This window comes from Rhincodon typus, chromosome 10, assembly GCF_021869965.1.
Source record: "Rhincodon typus isolate 14 chromosome 10, sRhiTyp1.1, whole genome shotgun sequence".
Classification (NCBI taxonomy): domain Eukaryota; kingdom Metazoa; phylum Chordata; class Chondrichthyes; order Orectolobiformes; family Rhincodontidae; genus Rhincodon; species Rhincodon typus.
The window spans coordinates 55,951,190-55,965,085 of record NC_063341.1 but is presented as its reverse complement, the minus strand read 5'-3'; the positions used below and the strand labels follow the sequence as shown (position 1 = coordinate 55,965,085).

General features: G+C 41.3%; 1 protein-coding gene across 1 annotated transcript in view; it reads right to left on the bottom strand.

Annotated features, from left to right (window-relative positions):
* LOC109926724 (MOB kinase activator 3B-like) overlaps positions 1-13,896 on the bottom strand; it is a 43,657-nt gene that overhangs the window by 11,334 nt on the left and 18,427 nt on the right. Inside the window, exon 4 of the mRNA XM_048602442.1 lies at positions 2,149-2,351. Coding sequence (XP_048458399.1) covers positions 2,149-2,351 — 203 coding nt within the window. The remainder of the gene's footprint in view (positions 1-2,148; positions 2,352-13,896) is intronic.

Below are 13,896 nucleotides of genomic sequence, written 5' to 3'. Positions count from 1 at the left end.
TCCCACTACCTCTGGTCATAATCTTGGGTGATTTTAATTTGCATACACACTGTAACAAACAGGTCAGCTATAGTAGCTACGATGAATTCATAGAACAGTTTCAAGATAATTTCTTAAGAGTGGCAAATTCTTGAATCAACCAGACGGCATGTTATAATCGGACTTGGTATTGTGAAATGTGACAGGATTAATTCAAGACCTCATCATAAAGACACCCCAAGTAGCAGTGACCACAATCTGACTGTACTTTACATCCAGTCTTAAAGGGAGATGACTGGCTCTTTAAAGAGTATTTTAAACTTAAGCAAGGGTGACCACGTGGGCAAGAAATCTAAAATATGAACTAGCGTGCAAGACTCGAGGATAGATCAATAGAGATGCAGTGGTAGACATTTAAGGTGATATTTCAGAATCCTCTAAATAAATCTATACCAACCATAAAGGAAAGTTTCACAGGAGGACCCACCATCCATGATTAATTAAAGTTAGGGAAATAGCATATAACTGCAGAAAAGGTATGTGGCAGGTCAGATAATTGGTCAGAAAATAAAGAATCGTAGAGTTTGACTAACAGGTTAATCAGGCTACAAAAATAAAGTATGAGAGAAAGCTAGCTACACATATAGAAACTCCTGCTATCCATTTTTAAAGGTTTTAAAAGGAAAGGAGAAAGTAAAGTGAGTCAAAAACAGAAATTGCTGGAAAAGCTCAGCAGGTCTGGCGGCATCTGTGGAGAGAAATCAGAGTTAATGTTTCAGGTCCAGAGTGATCCTTCCTCGGAACTGAAAGTAAAGTGAATGGTCAGGAAAAAGAAGGTGGCATATATTGGGTTTAAGCTATCGGGCTCAAGTGAATCCCTAGATGGCTATAAGAAGTGTAGGAGTACACTCAAGAGAGAAACCAGAAGAGCAAAAAGAGGGTATAAGATTGATCTGGCAGATAAGGTTAAAGATAATCCCAAGAGGTTTTAGAGCTGTATTAAGAGTAAAAAGTAGCTGGGAGAGAAGAGGTCCCCTTAAAGATCACCATGGCCGTCTATGTGTGGAGTTACAGGAGACGGGGGAGATTTTTAATATTTCTCTTCAGTGTTTACTGAGGAGAGAATCATGGATCCTAATGAAATAAGGGAAACAAGTGGGCATGTTTTCGACCGCATCCATATTACCAGTGATGAGGTAGTTGCAGTCTTAAAGCGCATTAAGTGAATAAATCCCCTGGGCCTGATCAAGTCCATCCTTGGACGTTGTGGGAGGCTAGGGAAAAAAATTGCAGAGGCCCTTGCAGAGACTTTTGCTTCATCTTTAGCTACTAGTGAAGTTCCAGAAGACTGGAAGGTAGCTAATGTTGTTCCATTGTTTAAGAAAGGTAGCAAAGGCAAGCCAGGGAACTACAGGCCAATGAGCCTGATATCAGTGGTAGGCAGGTTATTGGAGAAGATACGGAGGGACAGGATCAACCAACATTTGGATAGGTGGTGGACTAGAGTCATTAAATATTTTTAAGACAGAGGTGAATTGATGTTTCCTTAGTCAAGGGAACCAATGGTTGTCGGGGGTAGATTGAATGTGAAATTCAAAAAACAAACAGATCAGCCACAATCTTGTTGAATGGTGGAGCAGGCCCACAGCGCCACAGTAACTCTGCACTTATTTTCTATGCCCATAAATGGAAAGGCAATGGCATTGTAGTATTATTGCTGGACTGTTAATCCAGATAATGTTCTGGGCATCTGGGTTTGAATCCCACCTCAGCAGATGGTAGAATTTGGATTCAGGTTAAAAAAAAAATTAAATTAAGAGTCTAATGATTGTCAATTGTTGGAAAACCCATCTGGTTCACTGATATCCTTTAGGGAAGAAAACTGCCATCCTTGCCTGGTCTGGCCTGCATGTGACTTCAGACTCACAGCAATGTGGCTGACTCTGAACTGCCCGTTAGGCAATTAGGGATTGGCAATAAATGCTGGTTTGGCCAGCGATGTCCTCATCCTATGAATGAATTAAAAAACAGCCGCTGAAAATTTCTACATCATTCCTGATGCACAAGTGGCAAAATGCAAGATTATTTCTTCAAAATAAAGCCAACAGAAATATGACTTCACAGGTAAGACTCAGAAATACATACAGCCGTACATGTAAACATACATACCAGAGGCTCCAATTCCCGCTCATCTGTCAAGTCAAACTCCGTCACAAAGTAGTAAAAATGTTTGTAGCAAGTGTTGACGTGGGCTTCTGCTCCCATGGCACTAATCCGATCAAAGTGGTGAATGTAAACATGAACAAAGACTCGGAAAAGTCTAGTGAGAATCTTCTTACAGAGTTGCATAAAATTCTTGGGGAAGGGAACGCCTATGGAAAAGGAGACAAAATTAAAAATAAAGAGCTTTGTTGCCTCATGTACAATTTATTTAAAATAATATAATTACTTTTTATTTTCCCTTTCTATGCATATGGGTGATTAAGTAACACAACTGCATTGCAGTCCCAGAGCTGCAAATTCAGATGGGAGTACTTTCAGACTATCTTCTTTAACATACAAAGGATATACAGTTTGCTGCATTTAACCGTCTTTGTTAAAAGCGACACCACAACTTACCAAAGAGGAGGGGAAGGTATGGAAGTAGTGGAAACATAGCCAGTGCTAAATTGTAGGAGTGGCAACGTGACATAGGAAGATCCTACATTAATGTCACGGGCATACTGAGTGGGCGGTGGTTCTATAGCAATGATACAGGACAGGGTGAAAGCAAGTTCATAACTTGAATAGAAATATGGTTCTCACACGTTTCCTGTTTCTATTAAAACAAAAACTGTGTTTTGGTAAGGTTGTGATGAGCAAGTCACACCATTACTTTCTATAACTGCTGCCCAACACAATATCCATCAGCTTTCCCTCAATCACGAACATGTGCAGGATGTTCCACTAAATTTGTCAGCCTGTCACTGACCCAACCAAAAACTCTAAGCCAAATGTTGACAAGTACTCCAAGCTCTGCCCAAATGTCTACTGGGAGGAGGCAGAGATTGATTCTGACTTTTGAATCAATTGACATCACAAATGATAAACAGCTCAGAAAAAGGACATTCAGCTCAACAAGTGCATGCCAATGTATATAAATTTCCCCTTGAATGCATTTATATTATTGATCACAACAACTACTTGTGGTAGCCTATTGTACATTCTCACCACTTTCTGGGTTAACCAAAATTCTTCAGGATTACTCAGTTGATTTCCTGGTGGCTATCCTCTACTGCTGTCCACTGGTTTTACTCTCTTTCCCCATTCCTTCAAGTGGAAACATACACTGGCCTAAATCTTCAGGGTTCACAGGCATCAGAAAGAAGCTGGACAGTGTCCAAAGGTTCCAAGATGAGTAGCGTGGCAGTTCTTCACCCTTGTTAGATCTTGGGCCCAGCAGCAAATTTTCATCACAGATCCTTTCTATCAGCCTACACAGGTGAAGGTACAATAATAGACTAGCCCTGTAGGAAGTCCCTTTCCACCTCTTCCACACCACACTCCTGGTGGCCTAGCTTCATTGTATATTTCTATACTAAACTTTAGTAAGTGGCTGAGAGGTAACCTTCTTGTTGAACTACCCTCCACATTGCTTACCTAGTAAAACACCAAGTAGTTTCTCTGAAGCTGAAAGGCCTCTGATTGGCCCTCTATCTTCCAGAGCCTGCAAACCACCCTTAACTGTACAGGGAACCCGTCTCCATGTCAATTAAGTGTTCACCCATGTGTAATACTAACTTTCATTTTACCAATGGAAGGAGATGGATTCCAAAAACAATTTGACTCCTGTTTCCCACTGTCATGAGGAAAATTCACCCTTTATATCAACTCCAATGAAACCTCTTAACTTTAAAGACTTCTTTAGGTTTCTCCTCAAATGTTCTCTTTTAAAGAGAAAGGAGGTCTAACCTACTCACTGTTTCCTCATATATAACCCAATGGTTCCACTATCATCCTCATAAAAATGTCTTGCATCCCCTCAAATCCCTCCATGTTGTACAGATGTGTTCCTGAATTAAGAGCAGCAGTGGACTATTTAGCTCCTCTAGACAGTTCCATTATACAATAAGGTCATATCTGATCTGACTGATTATGCCCACATTCACAGCCCTCACAGGGTGAGTTCCAGGATAGTACCACTCTCTGCATTAAAAAACAATCAACCTTACATACCCCCGTATCTCGTCTAAAAAAAAACATGCCTCCCACCACAGTCCTTGTACAATCAGCTAATGGGAACAGCTTTTTTCTTATTATTGTCTACTGTGTCTGAAATGGTCATAATCAAATTCACCTTATGAAGTCTTCCTGCAACCTCCTTAGGTCAAAGGGGAACAACTCCAGCTTGTCCAACCTAACCTTATAGTTAAAAATCCCATGCCAGAAACTATTCTGGTAAACTTCATACCCTGTCAAGGACCTTCACATTCTCCCTACTATGCAGCGACCCTGCATTTACCAGTTAACCTACCTACTCGGCACATCCCTGAACACTATGGGCCAAAACAGATATTGGGAGAACATGCAAACTCCACACAGACAGTTGCCCAAGGCTGGAATTGAACCTGGGTCCCTGATGCTGTGAGGCAGCAGTACTAACCACTGAGCCACTGTGCCACCCTGATTTCTGACTGCCTGTTCTACTAGACTGACTATGTCCTGTTGCAGTCACACCTCCAAGTTGATATTACTGTCAAATTTTGCTCTATTGCCCAGTATCTAAATTATTTACATAAAAGACATTAAAGCAATGGTCCGAGCACTGAATTTGGGGAACACCCAAGTTTACCATCCTCCGGTCTGAAAACAACAATTTACCACAACTCCCTATTTTCTGTCTGAAATATGAAATGGTGAGTAATCCTAGGACCTTCAAGGTCCTAGTTCTTGAACTTCCTTCCCAAATCCTAAAAGTTTAACGGAGTACCTCAAAACCTGACTTCTGCATCAATGGTAGTGTCATGTACCTTAATTTCAAACTCATTCCTTTGACAGTGCACAATATTCTGCACCCTCACCATGAAATCCTCAACTTAGGCTCTGTGGTTGCAACATTCCAAGTAGGGCATTACGACATTAGTTTGTTCCCCAGAGACAGAATCACCGAGAATACCTCCATTTCTGTGCTTTGTCATTCCTCCCTCTGCACTACTTTGTCCATTAGGGCCATGATTTTAACTGCATTCTCTCAATATGTCATCACCTCCAACAATCTCCAATACTGAGTATTGGCTTAAGGGTGGCATACACCCAAGGACATCAACAATTCCTGACTTTTCCTATTCGTCTGGATTGCCAGCCATCTATTGTCCCAAACACACACTCTCTTTGATGTGGTCACGTCTGGGACTGTAGAATCTGTTAAACACTCAAGCTCCCTTTTGTTTCGCACATGATTCCAGCTGCTCCTCAAGATTGGAAACTCTGAGCTCGAGCTGAAGCAGCTGGAAATATTTCCTACACATTTAGTCTCCCACAATACATGACACGTCCTGAAGTTTCCATATGGCACAAGAATTGCAAGCAACAGTTTTCATCCATCCATGATCATCATTAGTTGGCACCTTGTGTAAATGATCAATTTCAATTAATCCCTCCTCTGCTTTTGTAAAAAGAAATGATTATTTACATCAAACATATTGTTTACGGTAATGAGAAAACCATATTACAACATGCAGATGGGAAAGTATGTGTAGAATATTAAAAAGTCAGAGAATTTTCTCACCAATCACTTGTGGAGCAAATAGTGATAATCAAGATGAAATAAACTTTATCATTAGTCTCAAGTGTGAAAATGCAATATTACATTATCGTGTAAATGACGTGTTCCATTGTGAGCAATTATTTATTTCACTAATGACAGAAGACCAATGTATTCTTGAGTCTTATGTTGAAACAAGGGAATTGAAGAAGATAGTTGCAGATGTTCGAAAAATGTTTGGGAAAGTAATACCCAACAGACTTATTCAGAAAATAGGAACAAATGGTGTTAAAGGGGCAATGGTAATTTGGCTAAGTAATTGGTTGAGGTATATGAAATGGTATTGGCAAAAATATGTTTGTCTCATCAGAGAGATGGATGCAACGGAATTTCACAAGAGTGGATCTTAGAACCATTGCATTTCTAGTAAAATATGTCACAAAACTCAGCAATGCAGAAAATGCAGAGTAGGATAGTAGCAGACTTCTGGAATCCATAGACAGATCATTGAAACAGGCAGAGGCAACTTATGGCAACTAAATGTTCAGTGATGCACTTTGGGAGATAAACAATGGAGAGACAGTAATCAGCACATTTCTGAGGGCAGTGAATGAACAAAGAAACGGAGGAGTGCAAATTCACTAATTCTTGAAGATAACAAGGTGTAGAGCTGGATGAACACAGCAGACCAAGCAGCATCAGAGGAGCAGGAAGGCTGACACTTCGGGCCTAGACCCTTCTTCAGAAATAGGGGAGGGGAAGGGGGTTCTGAAATAAATAGGGAGAGAGGAGAAGATAGGTGGAGAGGAGACAGACCGGTCAAAGAGGCGGGGATGGAGCCAGTAAAGGTGAGGGTAGGTGGGGAGGTAGGGAGGGGACAGGTCAAGAGGGCGGGATGAGGTTAGTGGGTAGGAGATGGGGGTGGGGCTTGAGGTGGGAGGAGGGGATAGGTGGGAGGAAGGACAGGTTAGGGAGGCGGGGACGAGCTGGGCTGGTTTTGGGATGCGGTAGGGGGAGGGGAGATTTTGAAGCTTGTAAAGTCCACATTGATACCATTGGGCTGCAGGGTTCCCAAGCGGAATATGAGTTGCTCTTCCTGCAACTTTCGGGTAGCATCATTGTGGCACTGCAGGAGGCCCAGGATGGACATGTTGTCTGCGGACTGGGAGGGGGAGTTGAAATGGTTGAAATGGGAGGGGAAACCAAGCAGAGGCTTGGGGACCGCTTTGCAGAACACCTACGCTCGGTTCGCACTAAACAACTGCACCTCCCAGTCACGAACCATTTCAACTCCCCCGCCTCCCTAACCTGTCCTTTCTCCCACCTATCCCCTCCTCCCACCTCAAGCCCCACCCCCATCTCCTACCTACTAACCTCATCCCGCCCTCTTGACCTGTCTGTCCTCCCTGGACTGACCTATCTCGTCCCTACCTCCCCGCTTACACTCACCTTTACTGGCTCCATCCCCACCTCTTTGACCTGTCTGTCTCCTCTCCACCTATCTTCTCCTCTATCCATCTTCTATCCACCTCCCCCTCTCTCACTATTTATTTCAGAACCCCTTTCCCCTTCTCCATTTCTGAAGAAGGATCTAGGCCCGAAACGTCAGCCTTCCTGCTCCGCTGATGCTGCTTGGCCTGCTGTGTTCATCCAGCTCTACACCTTGTTATCTCAGATTCTCCAGCATCTGCAGTTCCTACTATCTCTGAAACAATTCTTGAAGGTGACAGGGTGAGTTAATAAGACAGTTCATGAAGTGCATGTGATACGTGGCTCTAAAAATAAAGGCATTGAATTCAAAAACAAGGAAATCATGCTAAAGCTTTAAAAGTCACTGTTCAGGTCTCAGTGGATATAAAATCATAGAATGATATGGAATAGAAGAACAATATGGAGTCATTTACGCCTGTGTCAATTTTTTGGTCAAGCTATCCAATTAATTGCACTCCCCTTGTGCGCTTTCCCCTTGGTCTGATAATTTCTTATGGTACATTGGAGGAGAAATCCTGAGCACCACGCCTTAAAGAAGGCTGTCAAAGCTTTGATGAGGCTACAGAGAAAGTTTGCCAGGATATTACCAAATATTCTGATGTGGAGCGATTGGAAACACTGGAAGTGTTGTCACAGCAAAACAGAAGGACAGGTGGAAACCAGATAGTAATATTCAGAATAATGATGGGTTTTGATAGAGTAATTAGGGAGAAAATGTTTCTTCAGATAAGTAAGCTGATATCTAGAGTTCAAAGCTAAAATAATTTGGCAAAAGGACCTGGAAACAATCATTATTACGGAAGAGGTAGTGTTGGGCAAGCTAATGGAGCTAAGGATTGATAAGTCTCCTGGCCCTGATGGAATGCATCCCAGGGTAACAAAAAGAGATGGCGGGAGAAATAGCAGGTGAATTGGTGGTAATTTTCCAAAATTCGCTGGACTCTGGGGCAGTCCCAGCAGATTGGAAAACAGCAAATGTGACGTCACTGTTTAAAAAGGGAAGTAGACAAAAGATGGGGAATTATAGACCGGTTAGCTTAACCTCTGTAGTGGGGAAGATGCTTGAGTCAATTATCAAGGAAGAAATAGCAAGGCATCTTGAGAAATTGTCCCGTTGGGCAGACGCAGCATGGGTTCATGAAGGGCAGGTCATGCTTGACAAATCTTTTGGAATTCTATGAAGACATTATGAGCGAGGTGGACAATGGGGACCCAGTGGATGTGGTGTACCTAGATTTCCAAAAGGCCTTCGGCAAGGTGCCGCACAAGAGGCTACTGCATAAGATAAGGATACATGGCATTAAGGGTAAAGTATTAGCATGGATAGAGGATTGGTTGACTAACAGGAAGCAAAGAGTGGGGATAAATGAGTGCTATTCTAGCTGGCAGTCAGTGACTAGTGGTGTGCCTCAGGGATCGGTGTTGGGACCGCAATTATTTACAATTTATATAGATGATTTGGAGTTGGGGACCACGTGTAGGGTGTCAAAGTTTGCAGATGACACTAAGATGAGTGGCAGAGCAAAGTGTGCAGAGGACTGTGAAACTTTTCAGAGGAACATAGATACATTGAGTGAGTGGGCAAAGGTCTGGCAGATGGAATACAATGTAAATAAATGTGAAGTCATACATTTTGGCAGGAGTAATAGTAAAAAGGATTATTACTTGAACGGTAAAAAGTTGCAGCATGCTGCTACGCAGAGGGACCTGGGTGTCCTTGTGCATGAATCATAGCAGGTAGGTCTGCAGGTACAAGTAATTAGGAAGGCAAATGGAATTTTGTCCTTCATTGCTAAAGGGATTGAAATTAAAAGCAGAGAGGTTATATTGCAGCTGTACAAGGTGCTGGTGAGGCCACACCTGGAGTACTGTGTGCAGTTTTGGTCTCCTTACTTGAGAAAGGATGTATTGGCACTGGAGGGGGTGCAAAGGAGGTTCACTAGGTTGATTCCGGAGTTGAGGGGGTTGGCTTATGAGGAGAGACTGAGTAGATTGGGATTATATTCATTGGAATTCAGAAGATTGAGGGGGGATCTTATAGAAACATCTAAAATTATGAAGGGAATAGATAAGATAGAAGTAGAGAGGATGTTTCCACTGGCAGGTGAAGCTAGGACAAGAGGGCATAGCCTCAAGATTAGAGGGAGCAGATTTAGGACTGAATTGAGAAGGAATTTCTTCACCCAGAGGGTTGTTAATCTATGGAATTCCTTGCCCAGTGAAGTAGTTGACACTACTTCAGTAAACATTTTTAAAAAAAGGTAGTTTTTTTTGAACAATAAAGGAATTAAGGGATACGGTGAGAATGCGGGTAAGTGGATCTGAGTCCACGAAAAGATCAGCCATGATCTTATTGAATGGCGAAGCAGGCTCAAAGGGCCAGATGGCCTACTCCTGCTCCTAGTTCTTATGTTCTTATAAGGGAAATAGGAAGAATTTTCTTCAGGGTAGTTGTGATCTGGAATGCGGTACTTCAAAACAGTTGGTGAAATCAGACATACCTATCCAGATCCCAAAACAAAGTTGCTGGAAAAGCTCAGCAGGTCTGGCAGCATTTGTGAAGGAAAAAAAAAGAGTTAATGTTTCAGGTCTGGTGACCCTTCCTCAGAACCTCACTGGTTCCGAGGAAGGGTCACTGGACCCAAAACATTAACTCTGTTTTTAACTTCACAGATACTGCCAGACCTGCGAGCTTTTCCAGCAACTTTGTTTTGGCTCCTGATTTACAGCATCCGCAGTTCTTTCGGTTTTTATACCCATCCAGATGCCTTTTAAATCTTGTCATTGTACACACCCCCACCACTTCCTCTAGCACCTTGTTCCATAAAGGCACCTCTATGTGAAAAAGTTAGCCTTCAGGTCTTTTTTAAACCTTTCCCCTCTCACCTTAAACCTATGCCCTCCAGTTTTGGCCTCCCCACCACGCTAGGAAAAAGACCTTGGTTATTCACCTCATGATTTTATAAATCTCTGTAAGGTCACCCCTGAGCCTAAGACACTCCAGGGAAAAAAACCTCAGCCTATTCAACCTCTCCCTATAACTGAAACCCTCCAGTCCTGGCAACATCCTTATAAATATAGCCTGCACCCTCTCAGGTTTAACACCATCCGGGTAACCAGAAATGAACGCAGTATTCTAAAAGTGGCTTCACCAATGTCCTGTACAGTGGCAAAAATGAGGTCCCAACTCCTTTACTCAATGTTTTAACGTATGGAGGCAAGTGGCCAAAAACCTTCTTCACTACTCTGTATATCTGTGACTCAAGTTTCAAGGAACTGCGCACCTGCACCCCCAGGTCTTGTTGGTTGTTTGAACAGATGGCTGATTAATGTGAAATTGTGAACATTAGAGGAAGGGGAACATGTGTGCCAATGTTATTATAATGGTAAAAATGGACTGTCAATATTCAATTTCTGAAATAACTCCAGAGAGGCCAGTATCCCATCATCAAGTCACCCTTTATTTCGACATCATAGTCTCCTTGACTGTAGTACTGCTTCATGCAAAGTCAGGCACCAGACTGTCAATATCTCTGATACAACAAGGTGTAGAGCTGGATGAACACAGCAGGCCAAGCAGCATCATAGGAGCAGGAAGGCTGACATTTTGGGCCTAGACCTGACACTCACCCTCTTTAAGTGTCAGCCAGGGCTCCTTGATTGGACCAGATTAACAGCCCAAAGTCCAGATGGCTGACCTCATTACAATCACTAGAACTTCCATAATCTGATTATCATACCCAAGACCTATCGTGGACTTAAGTGTTTTTTGAAAAGAACAAATACCTAAATACAGGACTGTAAATATCTGACCAGAGATTGAGGCAAGTCCAGGGAATTCGTACGAACTCAATGCAGAATGTTTCATTGATAATACCTACAGACTGAAACCAACCAAACGAGTCAGCTTCAAAAAAATTTGCATCTCTTGTTTAATTCACAGTTGTAAAATATGCAGTTTGGAAGGACAATGGAACAGAGTCAGGAATATACAGACCCAGGATCCATATTAACAGGCACTTTCAGCAGCAAAGAGAAAAAAAACATGAACTGATAATGGAAAGGATACTGCAAACCTCTGGTCACCCTGCCCTCCTCAACCTCAAAGTTAGGGGTGGTTGGGCGGATTTTGAAAGGTACGGTATTGTATCAATGGTAAAAGAAGCCATCACTTGCAGTAATGTGGGAGATGTACTTGAAGGGTCTTCAAATGAGGCCAGCTAGATAGTGCTTAGATATAAAAAGAGGGCAATTACCTTGCTGGGATTATACTACAGGCCTCCCAACAGTCAGAGGGAGATAGAGGTGCAGATATGTAGGTAAATCACAAAGAAACAGGATCATAGTTGTAGGGGATTTCAACTTACCTAATATTAACCAGGATCGCCTTACCACGAAGGGATTATGGTGGAATTTTTAAAGTGCATCCTACAGAGCTTTTTGTGCTATTGGGTAGTCCTACAAGAGTCAGGGCAGTGCTACACCTAATCCTAGGGAATGGAACCTGTTAAGTGGTTGAAGTTTCAGTGGGTGAGCATTTTGGTGACAGTGACCATAACTCTAAATTTAAAAGTCATTATGGAAAAGGATAAGGATAATGCAAAAGTTAAGTGCCTAAATTGGTACAGGTCTTGCAATATCATTAGACAGGATCTAGCAAACATAGACTGGGAGCAACTATTTGCAGGTACAGTCTACATTTGGAAAGTGGGAGCTATTTGTAAATAGTGTGGTGAGAATTCAGGGCCAGTGTGTCCCTCTAATTATGAACAGCAAGGGCAGCAAGTCCAGGGACCCTGGATATCAAGGAATAACAAGGAATACAGCATATTTCATGACCTTTTCTATTCTTCCTCCCAAAAGTGACAAGTTCACATTTACCCCTGTCCCTGTAGCTTAAAGCCCAAGCCAATGCCTTACAAATGAATATTTTCCTGAACAAATCTATTTATTTTTATGCTGCTTTCCCAGAAATAGGAAAACAGGTTTATGTGCTAAGCTCTTCTTTGAATAATAATAATGCCAGTAATAAAACAAATTTTAAGAGATAAACATTGTAATTTTCTCAAATGCATTTTCTTTTACCTGCTTCACAGTCCTATTGCTTATTAAATAAAAAGAATAAACACAATGGTCATCTGAGGGAAAAGACTGCTCAAGAAATCTAAAATGAGGAATTTCTGCTCTCTTGTTATAGATATTTGGTAAATTTAAGTCTTTTTTAAATGATATATCTGAGACACAATTTTTATATAGACGAAGCTGAGGAAGGATTTATCCTGTGATCTAAACGTCAAAAGGAGAAAGTAATTTTCTCCACTGACCGAATAGAGCTGGACACTTGAAATGAGCTGTGATTGATGGCACTCCACTGATGAATTACATAACACTGCACTACAGCAGTCTTCAATTATTTCAAATGGCCACATTTCATACAGAAGCAGCTTACAGGATTGAACATTACACCCTGAGCTCAACATTGTATCCAAAATATTAAAGAATGTAAAACACCCACTGTTTTAAAACGCTAGTTGTCCATAAGTAATTTATGATAAAACAAAACTCAGTATATAAATGGATTTGATTTTAATAGATATTGATCATTTGAATATTTACCATAAATCTTTATAAAATCTTCTTGCAACTGCCTCATTTCACATAGGAATGTGCTATCTTCTGATCAGTTAGTGTTTGTCTGTCACTGATATCTAAATCAGCCAGCGACTATGATAATCACACTTTAGCACCTTACCCCAGTCACAAAATGATCATCTTGTCTCATGTTGTGCATCTCGAAGGCAGTTAACCAGATGTACCAATTAGAAACTTACTATGTAATAATGCAAAACAAAAGTACAAAGTCACAATTCTGGAATTAAAAGGTGCCCAAGGAGGTTTCAGGCAGGTGTTGTCCTCCCATTAGTGCATTCACTTGTTAGGATGTTTTTGAATGTTTTCACCCAAAGGAAATGACAGGAATTCTTTTAAAAAAGTTGGACATTAGAAAAACAGCCAAGTCTAAATGTCTATATCTAAACATACTTCCACAAAGATCAGAATTTGTGCATTAAAATTATGCCTTTTAGTTAATTTTAAATGATTTACACCTTGTAATTGTTAGTTTACTAACAAGAAAGTCAAGCTGATATTGGATTTGATAGATTAGCCATATATTTCACCCATATTTACATATTCCACCAACAGAGTTCGCAATGGTGTTGGATTGAATCTAGTTCCAAATCAGAGAAACACCAAGAGGAACAGAAGTGTTCTCATGATTCCACAGGAATATATGTCAACCCATCTTATACCCAGACCTTCTCAGGAGTATCAATGAATGCTTGTCTCAATAGTGATGTCTGTCCCAAGCAAGTTGCTCCTGGAGGTGCAAACAGTTTGATCCAAATATGTTGCTGAGGCCCAAGAAGCAATTTCCATCTACGCTGTGCCCTCTTGACACATGCATATACTACCCATGTTGCCAAATCTGGGATATGAAACAGGCCCAGATGAATTTCTATCCTAAAGTCTGTTACATCTCCAATTTGCTGTGCTCCATATTGTAATAGTTGGGCATTTTTAAGCGAGAGAGTTAGTTTTATATTTCACTCCAAATTACATCTATTAACTTTATTATTCATGTTATCTCAGGTGCACTGATTTCATTGAAGAAATCTTTTGTG